Below are 25,614 nucleotides of genomic sequence, written 5' to 3' on the forward strand. Positions count from 1 at the left end.
TTGCTAGTATTATTGTGGTTTGCTGCCTGCTTTCAGAACTGAAGGCAACAGTCAGTTTCAATTACTGGTTTGTAAATAAAGGTGTAATTTTACCCTCATTCTCGCAAAAGAACCAGTACACTCTATCTACATTCAATCCACTGAGGAACCGCGTGCTGGAAACTTTAGTGCCAAGGCCAGAGTTTCCGAGGCAAGTGTATTTTGCTCAAACTCAAAAGTTTCATCTTATGAAGCTTGATTTCACTCAATTTTAACGTTAAAGAACAGAGTCCCCCTTGTACCTACCTCTCATCTCACACCTCACCGTATCTCACTTTATACAGGATAATGCAATGAATCCCGTTCTTCTGCGGTCTGCCCAGCAAGCAGCCGTGACAATTCTGCCCGACCATAAAGGCGACATTGAAGGAAGAGGGGCGAGTGGAAAGAACGGACACTTCAGACCACCATCAGCAAGTGCACAGACGCCAAGCCCGGGGAGCGTTTGCGAGTGCGCGGAGTCCTCAGCACCGAGCGTCCCGCGCGTCACGGGCGGCGCTCCGAAGCCATTCGGTCCGCTCCTGGCCTCCGCGGCTCGGCTGCCCACCTGCCCCGGACGCCTACGGAGGCGACCCGCGCTACTGCGCCCCTTCCCGCCGCGTCGCGCTCCCGCCCCATCCCCCACGGCCCTGTGTCCCCGACGCCTCAGGCCGACCCGGGGCCCTCACGCCGCCACCTCTCCCGCGGGGTCCGGCCGCGCGGCTTCCTACCCAAGCGCCGCCCGCCGGGCACGGGGCAGGCCCGGGGCCCGGGGATCCGGGCGGGGCGGCCGTCAGGCGCAGGCTTCGGTGCTAGGCCGGACGGCGGAGCTGCCCAGCCTGGAGCCGCGCACGCGGCGCGGGCCGGCCGAAGACGCGCACTCACCGAGGAGGTCATGCGGAGGACGGCGCCCAGGTCCCCGCCGGACGGCCACTCGGCCTCCGAGCCGTCGCCCTCGCTGAGAACTGCCACCGCCGCCCAGCCGCCGCCACAGATCGCCAGTCGGTTTCCCTGCCTCCTGCGGCGGCGCTGCCCCCTCGCTAGTGCGCGTGCGCGGCGCCGCGGGGCCCCCTGGGATCGGTGGTCCGGCCAGCGGCCGCCCTTCCGCTCCCGGTAGAGCCGCCTCGCCGAGACCTGTCTGCCGAACCCCGCTCTCACCTCTCGGTGTACCTGGTGCTGGAGATGACGTGGGGGGAAAAATGACACTCCTCGCTTGCCCGGGACATCATCCGATAATTCTCTCTCTCTCTCTCCCTCCCTCTCCTCTCTCTCTCTCTCTCTCTCTCTCTCTCTCTCTCCCTCTCTCCCTCCCTCCCTCTCTCTCTCTCTCTCTTTTTCTCTCTCTCTCCCCACACACTCTTGCACGCACGCACTCTCCCTTTAAATTAAAAGCTATGTCAGTTGGGCGCTATCTTCATTTTTAGTATTGAATCTCATTTCCCCCTTCTCATTTGGTCGATTTTTATTGTAAACCATACAGTAACATTACATATGTTTAAATTTTGTGTGGTTTTTAAACAAAAATGACATAACACGTCAAGTTAGCAGAAACGAACAGTCATAGAAATCTTAGCATTAGAACATACATTAAAGGTCATTGGTGCAGCCCCTGCCCGTGCAAGGATACTCTGCAAGTTCAGCCAGATGGCCTCCCTGTGTCACTTCTGTTTCAGAGGTTCCGATATTAGGCAGATCACAACCTCTAAGAAGTGCAGCATCCTCCACTGTTGGACAGCTCTAAAAGTTAAAAAGTTCTGCCTCTGCTGAGCCGAAATCGGCTTCCCTTTTCTTTCCTCCCTTTGCTAGTAGTTAGGCTGCCTGTAGCAGGGTTTGGTTCTTACTTGACAGCCATTCAAAACATTGAAGACGAGGAATATATCCAACAACGCCAGGAGGCCACAAAAAAATTCTTAAAAAAAGAATGAAAACTCATCTTCCCAACTATTTCAAATGTAAATCAGATCCCAGCCTGCCTTCCACTACTCTCCCGTGCACCTCCTTATAACTCATCAGAATTTAAATGGCGTGGTAGCTCACACCTGTACAAGCTGAGGCTAGAGTTCAGACCAGTCTGAGCTACAGCAAGTCCAAGCCAGGCATAGCTACCCTGTGAGATACAAAAGAAATCCTGTGACTCACAAAAGAAATTTTTTGACCGAATTTGCTTCCTATTTGCTACTTCATTACAATAGCATCTTGGTCAGATGTTATTGCTACTAAGTTGCCATTCAACAGAGTCCAGAAGTGGTTCAATTAAAGATTATCAGCCTGTTACATTGTACAAAGCACCAAGAAGATGAAAGAGCAAGTGGATACAATTTACAATCTAAAGTGGAGAGGCACTCCCATAGATTAAGAAATGTAAGAATAAATAAACTAGATTACAAAGTGTTGTGAGAGTCCAGAGAAAGAGATCTATTAAATTAAGAAACCGGGACTCAGACTGGAATTGGTGGCTCACAACTTTAATCCCAGGATTCTGTAAATTCCAGGATAGCCAGGGTTATATAGAGAAGAAAAAAAAAAGAGTAGGAGGAAGAAGAGAAGGGAGGGAGGGAAGATGGGAGGAAGGAAGGAAGGAAGGAAGGAAGGAAGGAAGGAAGGAAGGAAGGAAGGAAGGAAGGAAGGAAGGAAGGAAGGAAAGAAAGAGGAAATGAAAGGAAAGGAAACTTGACTATGGCTGGATTTTAAGATAGAAGATGGAATTTGTAGATTGCATAAGGCCAAACCCAGTTTGTGGGTTCTCTGTGTTCAAAGGCTCCAGAGCATGGAGATAAAGGAATAGCTTTCCAAAGACTCAAAAGGAAGGCTTCAGGGAAAGGTATTTGCCACCAAACCTGACCACGAGAGTTTGATCACAAGCACCCTAGATGGCTCGAGAAGTCCTCTGACCTTCACTGTGGCAAGGACTTGCTCCCCACACAAATGAATAAACAAATAAATAGAATGTGTGGGTATGTAAATAGATTGTAAATGCATAAATGAGTATGTAAACATGCAAATAACAGGAAGACAAAGGTGCTAAAAGATCTTAAGAGTCTTGATGGAAGCAGATTGTGCATGCTTAGTGAAAAGAGAACAGGAATGTTGGGTTCATTGGTAGAGACCTGTTCTGTCAGCTACAAATGGAGCTAAACAAGATGGGCAGCTTTTAATCTTTCCACTGAGCATTCCCAAGGAATATAACATTCTTACCAGAACCCTGGATCACTACAACAATGATTCTTACAGGCTGTGAGTGTTTATGTGTGGGAGAGAAAAATATGACCCAAATTAATAAATTTGGGGGAAAATGGTCAGAATTTAATAACTAGAGCTAGTGCTGCTCTGCCAGGCAGATCACCTGTTCTCTTTCTAGAATTTGTCATGTGATAATTTTTCTTCTTACTGTTGTTTGAGTGTGGTTTACACCTGTAATTCCAGCATTTGAGAAATGGAGACGGGAGAATGGAGCCAGCATGGGATATTTGAGACTCTGTTTCAAGAATAAATAGAAAATGAACAATGAATTCCATCCAAAGACATTTTTCTTCCTGATACACAATTCAGCCAACCATACAGAGATGTAAAATTATTTGTCCACAGTCTCAAATTCTCACTGAATCTTTCTGGGCATGGTGGTATATACATGTAATGTCAGTGCTCAGGAGGCTGAGGCAGGAGAATCACAAGTGTGACTCCAGCCTAGGCTACAGGGCAAGACCTTGTCTCAAATTGACCACAGCAGTGACAATTCATACTGGCTCTTCATTAGAGTTCAGATATTCAGACTCCCAAATCCATGCTGCCCATTAAAGCACTGTGCCTCAGAATCACATAGCAGCAACAAACTCAGAAATTAAACTTTGAAATCATTGCATTCTGTCCTTGTGTGCCTAGCCAGTCTTAGAGAAGTAAGACAAAACAAAACCAGCAGACAAAAGCTGGGTGATCTGTCAACTTCATTATTAATTAGATGTGTTGAATTAAAAAAAACTAGGTGAGACTTTAGTCCCAGCACTCCAGAGGCAAAAGCAGATAGATCTCTGTGAGTTTAAGGCCAACCTGGTCTACAAAGCAAGTTCCAGGACAACCAAGGGGGAAAAAAAAAGCCTGTCTTGAAAAACAAAACAAAAAACTTAGACATAGAATCTGTTTTAAAGATCTTTTGGGGCTGGACATGTCATCTCATGCCTTTAACTCCAGCATTCTGGAGGCAAAAGCAAGAAGTAAACTCAAGGCTAGCCTGGTCTACATAATTAGCTCCAGTCCAGATAGGGATACACAGTGAGATTTTGTTCTCAAAAAAAGAAAAAAAAAGAGGAGGAGGAGGAGGAGGAAGAGGAGGAGAAGGAAAGAAGGAGAAGCAGGGTCTGGTAGTACACTTCTTTAATCCCAGCACTTGGAGTGGCAGAGGCAGGTGGATCTCTGTGAGTTTGAGGCCTGGTCTACAGAGCAAGTTCCAGAATAGCCAGAGTTGCATAATAGATTTTTGTCTCAAAAAGCCATAAAGCCGGGCGGTGGTGGCGCACGCCTTTAATCCCAGCACTCGGGAGGCAGAGGCAGGCGGATCTCTGTGAGTTCGAGGCCAGCCTGGTCTACAAGAGCTAGTTCCAGGACAGGTTCTAAAAAAGCTGCAGAGAAACCCTGTCTCGAAAAACCAAAAAACCAAAAAAAAAAAAAAAAAAACCAAAAAAAAGCCATAAAAAAGTTGTTTTATTTATTATTTGTTATATATATATATATATATATATATACATGTGAGTGCATATATGGAGGTCAGAGGACAACGTGTAGAAATTTGTTTTCCCCTCTAAAAGGTAGGGCTTGGGATTAGAACTCGGGTCATCAGACTTGTCAGCAAACACCTTAGCTTTCTGAGTCCTCTCCCGACACCACCCCATAGTTGTCTTTTCATTGATGATTTACTTATTTGTTTGCAGTTCTGGTGATGGTACCCAGGGAACACTAGCCAACTAGTGTTCTACCTCCTGTGAAAGCCACACACCCAGCCCTACTTGATTAAAATCAATAATTGGTCCATAAAGTCCCCATACCATTAACCATTGTTAACCTTAAACTTGATTTACTAGCTAGAAATAAATATGCATTTGGCTTTTTAAAAAATTTATTTTTATTATTTTTTAATTATGTGTGTGCATGTGCATCTGTGCACATGAGTACAGGTGATCAAGGAGGCCAGAGGTATTGATTGGATCTGCTGGAACTGAAGTAAAAAGCCAACTGACGTGGATGCTGGAAACCAAAGTTGGGTGCTATGGAAGAGCAATATTCCCTCTTAACTACTGAGCCATCTCTCCAGTCTCATGTGTTCAGCTTTTTGTTTTCTTTCTTAATTTATTTATGCAATTGATGGGGGTAGTGGGAGAATGACTTTGTGTGAGTGTGTATGTGTGTTTGTGTAGTGTGTATACGTGTCTCTGTGTGTGTATGTCTATTTATTTATGCATGTATGTGTCCTCTGCGCATATGAGTGTGTCTGTATGTGTATATGAATGTCTCTGTGTATATGTTTATGCATATGTGTGTGCTCTGTGAGTGTATGTCTGTGTGTATGAGTGTCTGTGTCTCTGTATGTGCAAGTGTGAGTGTGTCTGTGTGGGTGTGCCTGTGAGTACTAGTGTGTCTGTGTGTCAGTGTCTCTGTATTTGTTTATACATGTGTGTGTGTTTGCAGGTCAGGAGACAACTCTTGTGAGTGAATCCTTTCCTTCTACCATATGGGTTCTGGGAACTAAATTCAGGCCATGAAGCTTGGAGACAAGAACCTTGACCTTCTGAGCCATCTCACTGGGCCTATAGGCTTGCTTTTATTAATATGTGATTAGAGTTTATATAACAAAGATTACCTGGTTCCTACTACAAACCATCCCAGAAAGAAAAATGAAGCCCTATCTAGAAAGAAAGAAAAAGTTAGGAAGTGAAATATGAAAAAGAAAGAGTTACCTGAGACATGGTTTTACCTATTTTAATCATAAAACAGAGATGGCAACAACTCTATTTCATTCAATAGTTATTAAGACAAAACCAGCCAGGCAGTGGTGGTGCACGCCTTTAATCCCAGCACTGACAAGCAGAGGCTGGTAGATTTCTGTTAGTTCAAGGGCAGCCTGGCCTACAGAGTGAGTTCCAGGACAGCCAGGGCTACACAGAGAAACCGTCTCTCAAAAAACCACGGGGACAAAAAGATGAAGCAAAACAGATAAAATTCCCTTAATTTCTTCCTAGTGCTACACAGAGAAAGCCATTTTGTCAATTTGTGTGTGTGTTTAGGAAATGTAAGATCACTTTTTACATCCTACATATGTTCTACAATTTTCTTTTTATTAGACACTGTATCTCAGGCCTCTTTCCTTATTAGTACATAAAGAATGACCTCATTTGCAGGATATCATGGCTCATTCCTTTAATCCCAGCACTGGGGAGCAGAGGTAGGCAGACATCGTGAGTTTGAGGCCAGCCTGGGCTACATAGTGAGACTTAAGTAGGATGGCTAGAGATATAAACCAGTGGTATACTGGAGGCCATAAATTCAGTCCCCAGTGCTGGGACAGCAAATAATGGCAATGTTAACTGGTCAGTCACTGTAGAAATCAGTGTGGAAATTCCTCAGAATTCTAAATACAGAACTTCCAAATGATCCAGGCGGGAGACTTCCGACCGTGTGCCTGAAGGAATCCAAGTGTCCTGCAGAGACTCCCACACAACTGTATTTATTGTAGCGCTATTTACAACAGCCAAGCTGTGGACACAGCCTATGCCCACCAACAGAAGGGTGAATGAAGAAAATGTAGACCAGGCATGTTTGTAAGCATTGCAACTTGGATGGAAAGGGATCCTGGCAGTCAGGAGCCAAGGAATACCACAGACTTGCTGTAAGCACAGCTGCTTGCAGCCCTGCTCCAGAGAAAGCTTTCCCCAATGTAACAACTCTGCCCCTGCAGGGGAGGCTTTCCGGATGGAAAGAGTTACAGTTTTCCTCCACTCTTGTGCATTCCTGCTCCAGTGAAAAGATGTTACTTCTCTGCTCCACTGAAAAGATGTTACTTCTCTGCTCCACTCTACTCAAACGAAAGGACTGGGCTGGAGAGATGGCTCAGAGGTTAAGGGAACTGACTGCTGTTCCAGAGGTCCTGAGTTCAATTCCCAGCAACCACATGATGGCTCACACCCTATCTATAATGAGATCTGGTGCCCAGAACACTAATACATAATAAATAGATTTTTAAAAAGAGAGATTTATTGGGCCAAGAGGTGGTGGTGCACACCTTTAATCCTAGCATGGGAGGCAGAGACAAGTGGATCTCTCTCTGTGATTCGAGGCCACTGTGGTCTACAGAGCAAGTTCTAGGACTGGCTCAGCAACTACAGGGAAGCCCTGTCTAGAAAAAAGAGAGAGAGAGAGAGAGAGAGAGAGAGAGAGAGAGAGAGAGAAAGAGAGAGAGAGACAGAGACAGAGACAGAGATTGTGAGGAAAGAAGCAAGAAGCATCCAGGAAGGTGGCTGCCTCTGCCATGGTGGATAAAGGTATGTCCCAACTGAACAGGCAGAGGGCTTATATAGGGCTTTGTAGATTGGGTTTTTGTCCTCCCACCAAGTCGTACAGCTGTTTAGCCCCAAAGAAATCACACAGAGGTTCACATAAGTTATAAACTGATTGGCCCATTAGCTCAGGCTTCTTATTAGCTCTTATAACTTATAATAATCCATTATTTTTATTTATGTTAGCCACATGGCTCAGTATCTTTTTTAGCAGGGTAATCACATCTTTCTTCTTTTGTGATTGAGACAGGACTGGGGAAGAATGGGCTTCCTCCTTCCCAGAATTTTCCTGTTCTCATTGACCTGTCTATACTTCCTGCCTGGCTACTGGCCAATCAGCGTTTATTATTTAAAACGTAATTGACAAAATATAGACTATTGTCCCACACCAGGGCTTCTTAGGGACAGAGTTTTCCAGGGTAAAGATTTTCAGGGTGGGAACTGGTTGAATTTCAACCCCCTGGCTTGTATGAATTTTGGGATTGGCTGCTTTCTTTCTTTCTTCCTTCCTTTTTCTTTCTTTCTTTCTTTCTTTCTTTTTTTGAGATAGGGTTTCTCTGTAACCCTGGAACTCACTCTGTAGACCAGGCCTTGAACTCATAGAGATCCTTCTGCTTCTGCCTCCTGAGTGCTAGGATTAAAAGTGTGCATCACCACAACCCAGCTGGTATTGGCTGGTTTCATGCTCAGGGATTAGTTGGTTTTTGTGCTCAAGGATTGGTTGGTTTTCATGCTGAGCTAGTCAGAGACAGAGTGTGTTTCTTTGGTTCTGATTTCAGGGTCAGGGTGTGTTTCTTTGGCTGGTCCTTTTACCCTACACTGGTGACACACACCTTTAATCTCAGTACCTGGAAGGCAGAGGCAGATAGAACTCTGTGAGTTTGGGACTAGCCTGGTCTACATACTGAGTTGTAAGACAGCCAGCACTACATGGTGAGACCCTGTATCAAAAAAGAAAGGAAGGGAAGAAGAGGAAGGAAGGAAGGAAGGAAGGAAGGAAGGAAGGATGAAAGTGATAGCCAGCAAGATAGTTCACTGGAAAAGGCAGTTGTTGATAAACGTGATGGCCTACGTTTTTGATTCCTGGAACCTACATGATGGAAGGACAGAACTGACTCCCAGAAATTGTCCTCTGAGCTCCACATGCATACCAACACACAGGAACACAGAAAATAAATAAATGTCTAAAAATACATGGATATTAGTTAAAACAAACAAACAATATTCCAATATGAATTTCCAGAGTTGAACATTGGAGAAAGTTGGCCAGTCAGTGGTGATCTCCTCTGAGTAGAAACACGGTGCTCTATAATTTTTTCAATTTCATAAGTCTGTAATGATTTCAAAATCTAAGGGTTTTAGAAAAATATCAATAAGAAGGCCTAGGAATGTAGTTTAGTTGGAATAGAGCTTGTCTAGCACACAGAAAACCTGAATTGCATCACTAGCAGGGTATAAAACTGGGGGTGGCATACATGTAACACCAGCATTTGGAAGGTAGAGGCAAGAGGATCAGAAGTTCAAAGTAAGTCTCAGTTACACAGTGAGTTCAAGACTAGCCTGAGCTACATGAGCCCCTATCTCAATATAAAAGTTAAGGGAATAAAAACATATATCAGAGTTACTGACAATAGTTATAATAAAAATTACTAATATTTACAATATAAATAAGAATAAGAAAGCCAATAGAAAAATGGGCAACTCCCCTCCCAAGAAAAGAAGTCCACATAGATTTCCAAATAGATTTTTGAGGTTAGAAATGTAACTGAAGGCTGTGTAGTTGTGGCACACACCTTTAATCTCAGGCAGAGGCAGGTGGATCTCTGTGAGTTCGAGACCAACCTGGTCCACAAGAACTAGATCCAGGGCAGGCTCCAAAGCTACAAAGAAACCCTGTCTCAAAAAACCAAAAAAATAAAAAAATAAAAAGGTACAAGCAGAGAGTCAACTCTCCATTGCCTCCAGAAGCACGTGGTGATTCCACCGTGTGTGTTCCCTACAAAGGAGCTCTGGATGGTCAGGTTTGGTGGCAGGTGCCTTTCATGCTGAGAAACTTACTGCTTCATTTCTTTGTTTCTTTCAGAGCACCAAGGTCTCATTCGTCATCCCATGACTTATGTCACTATGTAACCTACATTGACCTAAACTTGTGGCAATTTTTCTGCCTCAAGTTCCTGCAATTGCAGCTATAGTCACCATGCCTGGCTTATATTTACAGTACTTTCACTGTGTGGTCCATCCAGGCTGGCCCTGAACTCATTATCCTCCATTGTCAACCTCTTTGATGTGGGATGTCCTTCTATGTATGTGTTACTTTTATTGGTTGATGAATAAAGCTGTTTCAGTTAGTGGCTTAGCAGAGTAAAGCCAGGCAGGAAATCCAGACAGAGATATATAGAGAGAGTAGGCAAAGCCAGCCAGTTGTCGAGGAAACAAGACATGTAGAGAATGAGGTAACACCATGAACACGTGGCAATATATAGACCAATAGAAATGGGTTAATTTAAGATGTAAGAGCTAGCTAGAAATATGCATGAGCCACTGGCCAAAACAGTGTTGTAAATAATATAGTTTTTGTGTGATTATTCAGATCTGGGCAGCCAGGAGACACAAGTGTAGTCTCCATCTACACCTCCTGAGTGTTGGAATTACAGGCTGTCTTCCTTTCTAAAGGAAAATAATTGGGAGGCACAGGACAGGGAGGAACAGAGAAAGCCCTGTCTAGATAAGAAGTAAAATGTTGCTGGGTGGTAGTGGCAGAGGTGGCAGCACACACCTTTAAAATCTCAGCACTTAGGAGGTAGAGGCAGGCAGATCTCTGTGAGTTTGAGTTCAGCCTGGTCCTCAGAGTGAGTTCCAGGACAGGATCTAAAGCTACAAAGAAACCTTGTCTCAAAAACAAACAAACAAAAAAAGTTGAATGCTTAGACCCAGACTGAGGCTTCTTTGCATTTCTTGGAGAGAGTATGAAACAAAAAATTAAAGGTACATGATTTTGGAAAGAGGCTTAGTCTTGGTATTTTTTAAATGTATTTATTTATTATATATACAGTGTTCTGTCTGCATGTATGCCTGTAGGCCAGAAAAGGGCACCAGATCTCTTTATGAATGGTTATGAGTCACCATGTAGTTGCTGGGAGTTGAACTCAGGATCTGGAAGAATAGCCAGTGCTCTTAACCTCTGAGCCATCTTTCCAGCCCCCTAATCTTAGGTTCTTCGTTATGCAATGTCAGGGATTTCTGTTCTGCTGTCCTGCTACGATGAAGTGAGTTAATGTACATGAGAATATTCTGGAAAGTAGACGATAGTGTTAATGCTCCCCACAGACAGACTATGAGAAGACATTTGAAAATATTCAAAGATTTATTTTATGTGTCATGAGGTGTTTTGTCTGCATGCACATATGTGTGCCATGTGTGTGCTGGTGTACACAGAGGTCTGAAGGGGGCATTGAATCAGCTGGAACAAGTAGTTAGGATGGCTGAACCTCAGTCCTCCTCAGGAGCAGTCTGAGCCTTGTTCTGGCCCTGAGAAGACATATCAATCCAACTTTTCCAGTAAAACACTGCAGGAGCTCAGTTTTTTTTTTGTTTTTTTTTTTTTTGTGTGTGTGTGTAGGCCTTTGGGGTCAGAGGACAGTTATCAGGAGTTGGGGGGTCAGAGGACAGTAATCAGGAGTTGGTTCTTTTCTGCCACCTTGTAGAATTCAAGGATCAAATTAGGTCATCATGTAAAAACAGGTCCTCAGACCTTAGCATGGCTGACTCCATGGTGGAAATACTATTCAGGCAGTAAAACTCAGTATGTAGATAGCACCACTTGCCAACAGTAAAACACAGACCTAACCCATCCAAGTCCACAGTTCTGGGAAAGTCTCTAATGTACTATCCTTGCTTTTTGGGTTTCATAGCTCTGCTTCTGGCTAACTGTTCTTGTTAACTGAAGTGTGTCAACCCAGAATAAGGTTTTTTTGTGCTTAAAAGCTCCCCTGAGAAAGGCTTGAGACAGTGCTGTATAACATTCCTGATTGTCCTGGAACTTGCTCTGAAGACCAGGCTGGCCTCGAACTCCACCTGCCTCTGCCTTTTTTTTTTTTTTTGATTTTTCGAGACAGGGTTTCTCTGTGGCTTTGGAGCCTGTCCTGGAACTAGCTCTTGTAGACCAGGCTGGTCTCGAACTCACAGAGATCCGCCTGCCTCTGCCTCCCAAGTGCTGGGATTAAAAGCATGCGCCACCACCGCCCGGCCTGCCTCTGCCTTCTGAGTGCTGGGACTAAAGGCGTGTGTTATCCCCGACTGACTATTTTTAGATTTATTATGTTTATTTATATTCTATTTTATGTATACGGATGTTTTTGCCTGAATGTATGTATGTGCACTAGGTATGTGCATAGTGTGTGCAGAGGCCAGAGAGTTTGCTGGATCCCCTGGATATGGAGTCATGGACAGTTGTGAGCCACCCTATGGCTGCTGGGAATCAAACCCAGATACTCTTTCTGCAGGAGCAACAAATGCTGTAGAATACTGAGCTGTCTCCCCAGCCCCATTTTGCCTGTCTTTTAACATAAGGTACATATCCTTCCTTATCCTTGGTGTTATGTGTAGTTCCAATCCACTTTCTTTTTTAATAATTAATTTATTTTTATTACATATGCATAAATGTAATCCTCTGGAACTGGATTTACAGACAGTTGTGAGCTACCATGTGGGTGCTAGGAATTAAACCAGAGTCCTCTGAAAGAGCAGCCAGTGCTCTTGATTGCTGAACCATCTCTTCAGCCGCATCTAATCCACTTTCATCTCTGTATAGTGTTGGAATATACAAACAAGGCATGGTAGTTATTACTGCAGAGATTTCAGCAGTCTCGGAAGGGAGGGAGGGAGGGAAGGAGGAAGGGAGGGAAGAAGGGAGGGAGGGAGGGAGGGAGGGAGGGAGGGAGGGAGGAAGGGAGGGAAGAAGGGAGGGAGGGAGGACAAGCCAGCCAGCCAGTGAGATGGCTTGGCATGTAAAGGTGCTTATCTCAAAGCCTGAACTCCCGAGTTCTATCCTTGACACACACATGGTAGAACGAGAAAATCAGTTCACACAAATCGTCCTCTGACTGCCACATTCACCACACTGTGACATGTACAAGATCACACACACACACACAATTGGCTGGGGAGATTGCTCCATGGATACAGCACTGGCTGTGCAAGAATGAGGACCAGCATGTTTGAACCCCCCAAAACAAACATCAAAAGCAAGATAGTAGTGTGCTTTCATAATTCCACTCTTCCTACCACAAGATGGATAGCAGGGAGACGAGAAATCCCGAAAGTTCATAGGCCAACTAGACAGATGTACCCAGCAGCAAACAACCTTCAACACACAAATATATAAATGATACCTAAGCCTGCTGAGTCCTACCCTAGCTTAATTTTATCACCGATTAATATGTATTTTTATACTCTTAGGAGCACAAGCAAAATGGGCTGGTTTAAATTACTACATAAAAGCCTCTGTTTCTTTATCAAAATATGCAGCTGTTTTCTGTCCTCTGAACCGGAAGGAGAAGATAACAACCTACTCTGTAGAGGTTAAAAACCAAACTTCCCAGGGTTGGTTAGATTGCGCAGTGGTTAGGAGCGTGCGCTACTATGGAAGAAGGACCCAGGTCCCATTCTAAGCACCACATGACAGCTAACAGTCTGTATCTTCAGTTCATGTCCTGATGCCCTCTTCTGGCTTCCAAGGGTGCAGGTGGTGCACAAACATACATGCAGGCAAAACACCTTATGCACAAAATAAAAATAAACCTTAAAAAAAAATCAAACTTTCCCCACTTCCTAAACCACTATGTAAGGAGGTGGAGGCAAGAAGATCAGGTGTATACAGTCTTCCTTTGCCAGCCAGGATCACAGAGTGAGAGACTCTTGTCTCAGAAAGCAAATGGGTTGGAGAGATGTCTCAGTGGCTATGAGTATACACTGTTCTTCCAGAGAACCTGAGCTCTAGTCCCACGTTAGGTGGTTCACAACTGCCTGTAATCCAGCTCCAGGGGATCTAACATTCTTGTCTGGCCTCCAAGGTGCCTGTACTCATGTGCACAGACACATAATTTAGAATTAATAAAAACAAACCAGACAACAATAAAATCAAATTTCCATGGTTCAAAGGCTCAAATGTGGTGGTACTTTGTTTGTAATCTACCAAATAAAGCTTGCCTGAAGATTAGAGTGCAGAGCTAAGCCACCAGTGAGTCATAGAGGCCAGGCAATAGAGGAACACACATATAATTTCTCTGAGTTCAAGGCTACATGAGAATGATCCAGTCTAAAAAAGAAACAGAGCCAGGTAGTAGTGGTTCACACCAAGTACATCCCAGTACTTGGGAGTCACACGCCTTTAATCCCAGCACTAGAGAGATGGAGACAGGAAGGGATATGACTGGGTGGAGAGAGGAGTATGAAGTGGGAGGAGCCAGGAATACAGATGCAGTCTGAGGATTCCTAGAGACAGGCTCGCCCCTTTGATCTGAGCATTGGTAGAGGTAAGACTCTAGTGGCTGGGTGCTCTGCTTCATTGATCTGTCAGCATTATCCCCTATATCTGACTCTGGGTTTTTATTATTAAGACCAAATAGAATTTGTACTACACTCAAATCCTGAGTTCATAACTTCTCAGGTGTGTAATTCCTAGGGCAAACTTCTGTATTTCTTGGGCCTTCGATTCCTAAATTCTAACACGTGGTGGAAAAATGCTTCCCTAAGAGTGAAAAGAAGCTGGAGGAGTGGTGGCTCACGCCTTTTATCCCAGCACTCGGGAGGCAGAGGCAGGAGGATCTCTGTGAGTTCAAGGCCAGCCTGGTCTACTGAGCTAGTTCCAGGACAGGCTCCAAAGCTACAGAGAAACCCTGTCTCGAAAAACCAAACAAAATGAAAGAGTGAGAAGAAAGCTGAGCATGGTGACACCTCTTCAATCCCAGCACTCAGGAGGGAGGCAGAGGCAGGAGGATTCTGTGACTCTGAGGCCAGTCTGGTGCACAAAGGGAGCTCCAGGACAGCTAGGGCTACATAGAGAGACCCTGTCTCAAAACATCAAACAACAAAGAAACTGTGTACATTTGATTATAGTGGCTACTCGCTCTTATGACGTCCTTAAGATTCAGCAAATATTTTTGTCTGTGTACTTACCTATTGTCACCAGAATTGTGCCTTAGGATATGCCATAATATATAAAGTACTTGAATTTCATTTCTTTATTTTGAAACTAGATCTCAGTATGAAACCTGGCTGGCCTGCAAGTCGATCTGAAGACCAGGCTGACCTTGAACTCACAGAGACCTACCTTACCAACCTCTGCCTCTTGAATCTTGGGATTGAAGGCCTGTACCACCCACTACACCTGACTTAAATTACATACATATGTGCATGTCTATTATATGTATTACATATGTGTGTGCTTTTATTACGTATATAAATTACATGTGTGTCTTTAAAAATAATTTATGTGTATGGGTCTTTACTTGTATGTATGTCTGTGCATCATGTGCATTCCTGGTACCTGCAGAAGACACTGGATCCCCAGGAACTGAAGTTACAGTTGGTTGTGAGTGCTGGGAATTGAACCTGGGTCCTCTGCAAGAGCAGGCAGTGCTCCTAACCACTGAGCATCTATCCAGCTTCATTAAGCTTACATTTTAAAGAAGACTACAGCTGGACATGGTGGTTCATAACTTTAATCTCAGCACTGGGTAAGTAGAGGTAAAGGGTCTTTGTGAGTTTAAGACCTGCTAAGTCTATATAGCAAGTTCCAGACCAGCCAGGGATATGTCATATGCTTAGCTAGCAACATTGAGTCTCAAAAAGAAGAGGTAAGCAGAAGTGGTGCAGGCCTGTAATCCTAACACTCTTGAGGCAGAGGCAGGCAGAGCTCTGAGAGCTCAAAGGAGGCCTGGTTTACAAACACTGTCTTGATCTAACACCCCCTCCTAAGAAAAGAGAAGAAAGTAAAGGATACTATAGCCACTGACATATTTAATTTTTTAGCATAGTGTTTCTCAACATGTGCATCACAAACCCTGACCCTTTCATAGGGGTCACCTAAAACCATTGGAAACATAAATGTTTAGATCATAATTCACAACAGTAGCAAAATTACTGTTATGAAGCAGCAGAGAGAGTGATTTTATGGTTGGGGTCACCACAACATGTGGAACTGTATTAAAGGGTCGTAGCATTAGGGAGGTTGAGAACCGCTGTCTTAGAGTTGGTCAGATAACCAAACTTGGTGACACACTTCAAATCCCAGCACTTGGGAGGTGGGCAGGAGATATGAAGTTCAAGGCTAACCTTGACTACAGAGTAACTAGAGGCAAGCCAGGCCTACATGAGCCCATCTCAACCTAATTCAACCCAACCCAAAATTAAGTTAGCAAGACGCACACGTGTGTGTGTGTGTGTGTGTGTGTATGTGTGTGTGTCAGAGAGAGACAGAGACAAGAGCAAGAGACCGGGGATTGAGACCATAGCTTTGAGGAAGCTAAGCAAGTACTCTAAAACAGAGCTGCAACTCCAGCTTCCTCTTTTGAGCAGGGTTTTCACTAAGGTTCCTAGGCTGACCTTAAACTCACTCCATAGTTTAAATCACACTGGTGATTCTCCTGCCTCAGCCTCTTCAGTAGCTGGGGTTACAGGCCTGTGCCACTAGGTCTGTCTCAGGTATCACTTTCTAAATGTTAGAAAAATTAGTTGCACATTTACTCTATCAATCAAAAGAGAGGCTAAAACTTAGGGGTTTTTTCTCTCTCTCTCTCTTTTTTTTTTTTTTTTTTTTTTGGTTTTTCGAGACAGGGTTTCTCTGTGGCTTTGGAGCCTGTCCTGGAACTAGCTCTTGTAGACCAGGCTGGTCTCGAACTCACAGAGATCCGCCTGCCTCTGCCTCCCGAGTGCTGGGATTAAGGGCGTGCGCCACCACCGCCCGGCCTCTCTTGTTTTTTTTTCAGGACGGCATTTCTCTGTGTAACAGTTCTGGCTGTCCTGAAACTTGCTTTGTAGACCAGGCTGGCCCCGAACTCACAGAGATCCACCAGCCTCTGCCTCCCAAGTGCTGGGGTTAAAGGCGTGCACCACCGCCACCCAACATGAAATCCAGTTTTGTATTTTAGTGGAAATAGACTATGATACAGATGTGCTTGAAACTCCACAAAGCTGTCATATGGCCAAAATATGGGTGGTGTTTTTGGTTTGATTTGAGATAGGGTCTCAATAAGCAGCTCTGGCTGTCCTGGAACTACTTAGAACAGTCTGGCTTTGAATTCACAGAGATCCTCCTGCCTCTGCCTCCCAGTGCTGAGATTAAAGTGATGAGCCACATCCCCAGCTCTGTAGTCTCCTTTGAAATTCAAGACAAGGACAAGTGTGTCCGCAAAGATGCTTGGTGCACCAGCTGCTCTTTCAGAGAACCTGGGATTGAAGATGGCAGCAGTAAACTGGGCTTAGTGATTTCTCTCTTGATACTGGACTGATGTAACCTAAAGGAAGACAGTGTTAAGACAAGCCTTGCTGAAGAGGCGTATGATGCAACCTCTATGGAAAAAAAAGGATGGAGCTGACTGAGTCACCAACATAACTTTGAGGAACAAGAAAGGAGAAAATTCCTGAACACTGACTCACACACAGGCTTGACAACTTTAGTGAACTATGTGTGATACCTCAGTAGTATCTGGACAGTGCACCTATGAAGCTCAGAATACCTTTAGTATGGATGCTGGAGTTGTTTCCTGCCTGTGACAATGTCCTAAGCATCTTCTCTAATCATGCATGTAATAAGCACAAGGGTGGCAGAGACAGTAGGTCTAAGAGCTCCAGCCCAGGGGATGTACATGCAAAGAGTCCTGGGTTCATGACCCAACTGGGTTCATGTATGCCTATTAATCCCAGCACTTAGGAGGTATAGGCAGAAGGTTCAGGAGTTCAAATCATTTGTTACACAACGTTTGAGGCTAGCCTGGGCGACATGAATCTCTCTTATTAAAAAAAGAGAGAAAGAAAAGTCAATAGCATAAGCTATAGAATAAAACCAATTAGGTTACCAATTCCACCTCCACCACTCATCAGATCAACGACTATTCTATTTAACCACTTTCCTCCGTCATGTTCTCTTCTGGTAAATGGGGAAAACCTAACAAGAATTAAGCGAAGGACTAAATGACACATGAAAAACACACGATGAATTTTTTTAAAGGAGTATCAATAGTTCAAGACCAGTTTGGGCCTTGTGTACAAAGCCCTGTCTCAAAACTAAAGAAACAATGAGTACATAATAAGCTTAAGTAGTAGCTTCTGTTATTATTTTTGCAACACACTATTATTACACAATAGTAAAGTATCAGGAAGACTTTTTTTTGGAAGCTAAATGCCTTTAGCATATCAGTCAGGGTAGGATGGTGTCAAGAAGGGATGAGGAAGGACTTGCTAGAGAGAGAGAGGAAAAAAATGATACATCCTAGGGTGGAAAGTGGTCGCTCGACTATTCATAGAACAACCTCAGCATAAAGCGGACTCAAGACCAGGTAGCAATTGGCCAGCGGGTCCTGGGACTTAACCCCAGGAAAAGGGAAACTGAGAAGGCCTGATAGACAAATGCAGCTGGCCTGGGGGTAAAGGGAAAGTAGTTAGCTGAACAGAGCAGCGAGGCGGGACCCAGACCAGGCACAGCTCGAGACGTGGGCCTGGACGCTCGGACACCCGAGAAGGTGTGCAGGCTGGGAAGGGCAGAGAAACTATTCCCAGGCGACCACAGCATCTCCGCGGAGCCGGGGCACCTCGGGACGAGAGGGAAGCTAGGAGAAGAAAAGGCTGCGCAGTGCCTCGGAGTGAGGGACACAGAGGGGAGGACCCAAGTCCCACCGCCCCGAGGGAACTGACAAGCAGAACCTGCACCAGTCCCCCGGGGCTCGGCGTGAAGGGAGGACCTGGACGGTTACCGGCGGAAACGGTCTCGGGGTGAGAGGTCACCCGAGGGACAGGCAGCTGCTGAGCCAATAGGACCGAGGCACAGGGCGGATGCAGCCTCTCATTGGCGGTTGTTTAGACCGACCAGTAGCCAATGAGTCAGCCCGGGGGGCGTAGCAGTGACGTGAGTTGCGGAGGAGGCCGCTTCGAATCGGCAGCGGCCAGCTTGGTGGCATGGACCAATCAGCGGCCTCCAACGAGCAGCGCCTTCGCCAATCGGAGGCCTCCACGACGGGGCTGGGGGCAGGGTATATAAGCCGAGTCGGCGACAGCATGCTCCACACTGGCCAGACAACACAGAGAGTAGCTCAGGGTCGCCGCGGGCGTGAGAGTTGAGCGCCTCGGCCTGCTTCTTCCAGGCCTACGCTGAGCCTGCTTCGCGGCTCTTCCCCACCCCGGATCGGAACGTCGTCGCTCTGCGAGGCTACAGCCTGTTGCTGCACGTCCGCGACTCCCGAGCGACCGCTGAGCGACTGGCCCACAGCGCCGGCAAGATGAAGTTCACTGTGGTGGCGGCGGCGCTGCTGCTGCTCTGCGCGGTGCGGGCCGAGGAGGAGGATAAGAAGGAGGATGTGGGCACGGTGGTCGGCATCGACTTGGGGACCACCTACTCCTGGTAAGTGGCGTTTAAGGTGCGGGAGAGTGGGGCGTGGCCTCGGGCTGGCGTGAGAAAGTGAGGTGCTGATTTCCTTTTCTGTGGGGTTTTTCCGTCAGCGTTGGTGTGTTCAAGAACGGCCGCGTGGAGATCATAGCCAACGATCAGGGCAACCGCATCACGCCGTCGTATGTGGCCTTCACTCCCGAAGGCGAGCGTCTGATTGGCGACGCGGCCAAGAACCAGCTAACCTCCAATCCCGAGAACACGGTCTTCGACGCCAAGCGCCTCATCGGACGCACTTGGAATGACCCGTCGGTGCAACAGGACATCAAGTTCTTGCCTTTCAAGGTCCGATACGGGTTTGGTTTTTTTGTTTAGTTTGTTTCCACATTGAAGGGGGCGGCTAGGGTGGTGGGAGTAAAGGGTTGCAACTAGGCGGAAAAAAAATACACTCAAACGGCTAAAAGGATGTGGTCCGGGTTTATGTAACGGTTTTAGATGTTGTCGTTTTTCGTATCATCATAAAATGTAACACAGTGTTACAGTGTCTAAAAGTTGAAAGACAGACCAAATCTGGCGCTCTGTCTACAGTACAGTGGTGCTCAGTTTTGCCAAGATCTCCCTAAGGGAGCAAAATGAATCAAGCTATGGGAAAGAGAAAATGGTTCTTTTTTTTTTTAAAAGTTTGTAGTGCCGTTGTTTCAGCTTTGGGAAATTACCTTTCAAATCATTCCGTACTTTAGGTGGTTGAGAAGAAAACTAAGCCCTACATTCAAGTTGATATTGGAGGTGGGCAAACCAAGACGTTTGCCCCAGAAGAGATTTCTGCCATGGTTCTAACTAAGATGAAAGAAACAGCTGAAGCATATTTGGGAAAGAAGGTAAATACATGTGTGGAAGGATGTTAAGTGTTTAAGATTGCAGTTGCTCCTTCTGTTGGCTTAGGTAGGAAGCCTTCCCGGTTTAAAATTGAAAGCCAACTGGTAACAACTTTTGTCAGGCTTGATGATGTAGTGCTTTGTGGGAGGTCAGTTTTCACGAGTTACCACTTAATTCTGTTGTTATAGATGTGTATGTTTTATGCTCTTATCAGTAAGCTGGCTAGAAACTGTAGTTGATAAGACAGGGAAGTAACAGAGTATACTTATCTTTGTTGTCTTCCTAGGTTACCCATGCAGTTGTTACTGTACCAGCCTACTTCAATGATGCCCAGCGGCAAGCAACCAAAGATGCTGGCACCATTGCTGGACTGAATGTCATGAGGATCATCAATGAGCCGTAAGTGTTGGACTCGGGGTCAGGCTATTTGCTAAGCAGGGGAAGTGCACCTGACTAAGATTTTCCCTCCTTTTTCATTCTTACAGCACAGCAGCTGCCATTGCATATGGCCTGGATAAGAGGGAGGGAGAGAAGAACATCCTTGTGTTTGACCTGGGTGGCGGAACCTTCGATGTGTCTCTTCTGACCATTGACAATGGTGTCTTCGAAGTGGTGGCCACTAATGGAGATACTCATCTCGGTGGGGAAGACTTTGATCAGCGGGTTATGGAGCACTTCATCAAGCTGTACAAGAAGAAAACTGGGAAAGATGTTAGGAAAGACAACAGAGCTGTGCAGAAACTCCGGCGTGAGGTGGAAAAGGCTAAGCGAGCCCTGTCTTCTCAGCATCAAGCAAGGATTGAAATTGAGTCCTTCTTTGAAGGAGAAGACTTCTCTGAGACCCTGACTCGGGCCAAATTTGAGGAGCTGAACATGGTATGCTCTTTGTCGGTGCTAATGAGATCTGCTTAGACTGTAGACTGTAGATTCCTGAATGCAGAGCAACTAAACTAAACAACGTCAAGGTGTATGGTGGCACCATAGTAATCATGCCTTTTTTTTTTTTTTTTTTTTTTTTTTTTTTTTTTTTTTTTTTTTTTTTTTTTTTGCCAGGACCTGTTCCGATCTACCATGAAGCCGGTCCAGAAAGTGTTGGAAGACTCTGATTTGAAGAAATCTGATATTGATGAAATTGTTCTTGTTGGTGGATCTACTCGAATTCCAAAGATTCAGCAGCTGGTGAAAGAGTTCTTCAACGGCAAGGAGCCATCCCGTGGTATAAACCCGGATGAGGCTGTAGCATATGGTGCTGCTGTCCAGGCTGGTGTCCTCTCTGGTGATCAAGATACAGGTAGGTCACGCATCTTTCACTTGTTTGAGTAGTTTGATGGGAAGACTGTAATCAGCTGTTGAAACAGAAAGCAGTAGGGTAGGAACAGCGGGGCCACATAGCTGATCAAGGTACAGTGATAAGACTTGGATCAGGTTTAGTTAGAATCATTAACAGCTATTAATTCATTTGCCCTAAAGTGTTTATGGTTAGAACCTGGGTAAATGACAGTGGGAGATTGCATGGCAGTGCTCTTAGGACTCTAATCAGAACCTAACCTAATTGATTTTCCTTTGCCAGGTGATCTGGTACTGCTTGATGTATGTCCCCTTACACTTGGTATTGAAACTGTGGGAGGCGTCATGACCAAACTGATTCCAAGGAACACTGTGGTACCCACCAAGAAGTCTCAGATCTTTTCCACAGCTTCTGATAACCAGCCAACTGTAACAATCAAGGTCTATGAAGGTAATTGCTTACATTCACAAATACTGTATGGTTTGAAAGAGTGTGACTTTGGATCTAATGATACATTGTTAAATACCCAGGGAAAGAAGTATCTTCTGTAATTCAAATGTGAAGAGGTTGCTTAGTGCTGAATTTTAGATTCTCTACTTAACATTCTTGTCCACTGGCTTTTGGAATACAATGAAATTTGGTTAAGAGTAGTAGTCCTTCCCCCCCCCCCCCCCCACACACACATACGTTCTAACAGGTTGAAGTATAAGGATACCAGTGCACTAGGCTCGTTAATAACAAGTTTTTCCTGTTATTACTCTAGGTGAACGACCCCTAACAAAAGACAACCATCTTCTGGGTACATTTGATCTGACTGGAATTCCTCCAGCTCCCCGTGGGGTACCGCAGATTGAAGTCACCTTCGAGATAGATGTTAATGGTATTCTTCGAGTGACAGCTGAAGACAAAGGTACAGGAAACAAAAACAAAATCACAATTACCAACGACCAAAATCGCCTGACACCTGAAGAGATTGAAAGAATGGTTAACGATGCTGAGAAGTTTGCTGAGGAAGACAAGAAGCTCAAAGAGCGCATTGACACCAGGAATGAACTAGAAAGCTACGCCTACTCCCTCAAGAACCAGATTGGAGACAAGGAAAAGCTGGGAGGCAAACTTTCCTCTGAAGACAAAGAAACCATGGAAAAGGCTGTGGAGGAGAAGATCGAGTGGCTGGAGAGCCACCAGGATGCCGACATTGAAGACTTTAAAGCTAAAAAGAAGGAGCTAGAAGAAATTGTTCAGCCTATTATTAGCAAACTCTATGGAAGTGCAGGCCCTCCCCCAACTGGTGAGGAAGATACATCAGAGAAAGACGAGTTGTAGGTGCACTGATCTGCGAGGGCTGTAATAATTGTAATTTACTGTAAATATTGTAATATTGTAAATACTGGACTCAGGAACTTTCGTTAGGAGAAAATTACATTCGAGACTTATAAGTACTCTCAATTTTCTCCTACCGAAAGTTCCTGAGTCCAGTATTTACAATATTTCACCTTGGAAATGTTCTATTTAACAATTGGGTCATGCACATCTGGTGTAGGAACTTTTTTCTACCATAAGTGACACCAATAAATGTTTGTTATTTACACTGGTCTAATTTTTGTGAAAACCTTAAAATTATCTGTCTTTTATTTTAGATAACTAAAATTTAAGGCTGGATTCTCAGGTCTGCCTGTATGTTGGGCAGGAAAGGGTGGAGGCTTGTGATCTGGGAAATTTGTCTAGCTTTACAGCAAGGCAAAGGGTTTTGCTGTGTGAAATGACCCTTGTCATTCCCACTTCTCTTGAACATGATTGAAATCTTACTTCCCCTTTGTAAAACTGCTTCTGGGTGTTGTTTGTTGTTGCTTGGTTTTGGTATTTCAAGACAAGATCACTGTGTAGCCTTGGCTATCTTAGAACTCACACTTTAGACCAGGCTGGTCTGGAACCATGTGTCTCAGCCTCCTGGGTGCTGGGATTAAAAGTGTGCACCGCTACTGCCCTATCTGATTTTTATTGTTAAGTAATGCTGTGGGGCTGTGGATTCTCTTATGAATTGGTGATGTGCCAGGCTTGTAATTCCAGCTGTGGCAAGAGAATACTCCAAGACCCACCTAGGGAACTGAGGCTGTCTGAAAAGATGCAAAATGGATAGATACTCAGTAGTAGGGCATTGCTTTGCAAGTGTAAAGAAGCCCTGGTTTGATCCTCTGCTGAAGAAGAAATTTTTTTGAGTAACCTGATGACTTATACACTTGGATTTTATTTTTCTTTGTGGTGTCAGATAAACCCATGGCCTGTCACTGGGTGGTACTTATTTTGTAATTTATATTTTAGGATGTATAGTTTGAAAATGCAGTGGTGCACACCTTTGATGGAAGCACTCAGGAGTCAGAGGCAGGAGGATCTCTGAGGCCATCATGAGTCTACATGGTGAGCTCCAGATCCTAAGGATTTACTTCAACTGGTAGAGCATTTGTCCGGCGCTGGCATGTCTGACACCCAGCACTGCCTAGTGGATGTAGTGGCTCAGACTGGAAGAAGGAAGATTAATGAAATACCAGCTTCAGTTAGCTAGTTCATGAGGGCTTATGAACCACAACATGCTCTGAAGCCTGATTTGTGAGAATCCCCACTTCTGAAATGTGGTGGAGTACAAACTTCACTTGATAGAGAACTGATTGGTAGACGATGGTTTGGATTGGCTTCCTCGGGAAAGGGATGCGCTAGGTAACGAGTATAATCAGTGAGGATTTTGTTCAGAGCTAACATGAAGTTCAATACTGCCCAAAGATGGGTGTTCTATGACTGAGCAGCCAGCTGTAACATTAGTTTACTCACAGTGATAGATTTGGGGATCTGAGAACAACAAACCTGAGCTACATATTTGTGTGCTACCTGATATATTTTGAATCCAGCATGGTGGCTCATGCCAGTAATTCCTACACTCAGGAAGCTGGCTGAGCCAGGGTTGTGGCAAATTCAAGGTTACAGTGTGAGATCCTACTTAATCTGCTCCAAGTCCTGTTTTCCCTATCCTAAAAAAGTGATGGGCAGGTGCATGATAGATACTTCATACCTATAATCCTAGCACTCCGTGATGCTGAGGCAGGGGAATGACAACTTTGAGGCCACCCCAGTCAAATGTTAAAAGCTTCATGCTGGGTCGAGGGGTAAACAGGAGTAAGAGGCAGTCTTCACTCTCGTCCTCCAGTGCTAGCTCCTCTTACAAACAAATCAGGGCCCCACTATGCAGACTAGGCTCTAGTAAAGGCATACACCCACCACCATGCTCTGCTTACCTGTCTCCCCACACACACACTGATTTTAGTGGGCCACGTGCCCAAGATGAACAAGGTTTAGGGGAGGCGCACAACCAGGCATATGAACCAAAAGACCTCACACGCAGCTTTTGTCAGTACTTATTTGACTGTTTTGCTTGTAATGTCAGGCATAGGATCCCCTGGACCTGGAACTAGAAACAGGTGTCAGCTACCATGTAGGTCCTCAGGTAAAGCAGTGATCTAAACTGAGCTATCTCCAGCCCCTTTCTGCACTTCTTTCTAATGACCAGCGCATATTAAAAAGATTCCAACTGATAAATAACTACTCCAATACCTAGTTTGGGTATCTACAGATTTTATTGCTGGTAAAACTTTATAATGGAAATGTTTGCACTGGGCTATCCAGTTAAAGTGCAAGATGGAGATTACACATACTCCAGCATGAAGCATGTTAACATTTGTGAGCTTTGGCTCACAGACTTAAACCCCAGATCTGCCTAAAGATTTGCTTATTGGTGTTTTCCAGGAACAACAAATCTCTATATATCTATTTGCTTTTCAAGACTGGGTTCTCTATAGACCAGGCTAGCCTTGAACTTGAGATCACCTGCCTCTGCCTCCCAAGTGCTAGGATTAAAGGCATGCACCACACAAGATGGAAATTATTTTTATTAAAAAAATTAACCATCCATCTTTCTTTCCATACACCCACCCACCCATCCTTCCATCCATCCACCCACCCATCCATCCACCCATTCATCCATCCATCCATCCACCCAGTGAGTGAGCACTGTCACAGCAGCATGTAGAAGTCAGAGGACAACTAGGAGTTGGTTCTCCATCATGTGGTTTCCTGGGATTGAACTCAGGTCATCAGGTTTAGGGGTAAGTGCCTTTATCTGCTGAGCCATCTTAAAGTCTTTTTTTCTTTTTGGAGACAGCATCCATGTTGTGTGGCCCAGGCTGGCCTCCAATCTACTGTGTAGCTGAGGGTGACCCTTCTGCCTCTACTTCCCTCGTGTA

General features: G+C 45.0%; 2 protein-coding genes across 12 annotated transcripts in view; one reads left to right on the forward strand and one right to left on the reverse strand.

Annotated features, from left to right (window-relative positions):
• Nucleotides 1–1,046, reverse strand: part of Gapvd1 (GTPase activating protein and VPS9 domains 1) — a 76,448-nt gene extending 75,402 nt beyond the window's left edge. For all 11 annotated transcript variants that reach the window (XM_038335938.1, XM_038335935.1, XM_038335937.1 and 8 more), the window contains exon 1: nucleotides 904–1,046. The gene's annotated coding sequence lies outside the window, so the exon portion shown is untranslated. The remainder of the gene's footprint in view (nucleotides 1–903) is intronic.
• Nucleotides 1,047–18,819: 17,773 nt separating this feature from the next.
• On the forward strand, nucleotides 18,820–22,911 carry Hspa5 (heat shock protein family A (Hsp70) member 5). The gene is made up of 9 exons (XM_038336296.1): nucleotides 18,820–19,173; nucleotides 19,272–19,503; nucleotides 19,899–20,036; nucleotides 20,321–20,433; nucleotides 20,520–20,910; nucleotides 21,088–21,325; nucleotides 21,605–21,772; nucleotides 22,086–22,681; nucleotides 22,803–22,911. Exons 1-8 carry the CDS (start codon nucleotides 19,052–19,054, stop codon nucleotides 22,646–22,648), a joined length of 1,965 nt encoding a protein of 654 aa, XP_038192224.1. The 5' UTR covers nucleotides 18,820–19,051; the 3' UTR covers nucleotides 22,649–22,681; nucleotides 22,803–22,911.
• The last annotated feature ends 2,703 nt before the right edge of the window (nucleotides 22,912–25,614 follow it).

The sequence above is a fragment of the Arvicola amphibius genome, chromosome 7 (assembly GCF_903992535.2).
Source record: "Arvicola amphibius chromosome 7, mArvAmp1.2, whole genome shotgun sequence".
NCBI classification, from domain to species: Eukaryota; Metazoa; Chordata; class Mammalia; order Rodentia; family Cricetidae; genus Arvicola; species Arvicola amphibius.

Coding starts and splice junctions, on each gene's coding strand:
- Hspa5 (XM_038336296.1), top strand. CDS start 19,052: ATGAAGTTCACTGTGGTGGCGGCGGCGCTGCTGCTGCTCTGCGCGGTG. Junction 19,174..19,271: donor TTGGGGACCACCTACTCCTG/GTAAGTGGCGTT, acceptor TTTTTCCGTCAG/CGTTGGTGTGTTCAAGAACG. Junction 20,037..20,320: donor AAGCATATTTGGGAAAGAAG/GTAAATACATGT, acceptor TTGTCTTCCTAG/GTTACCCATGCAGTTGTTAC.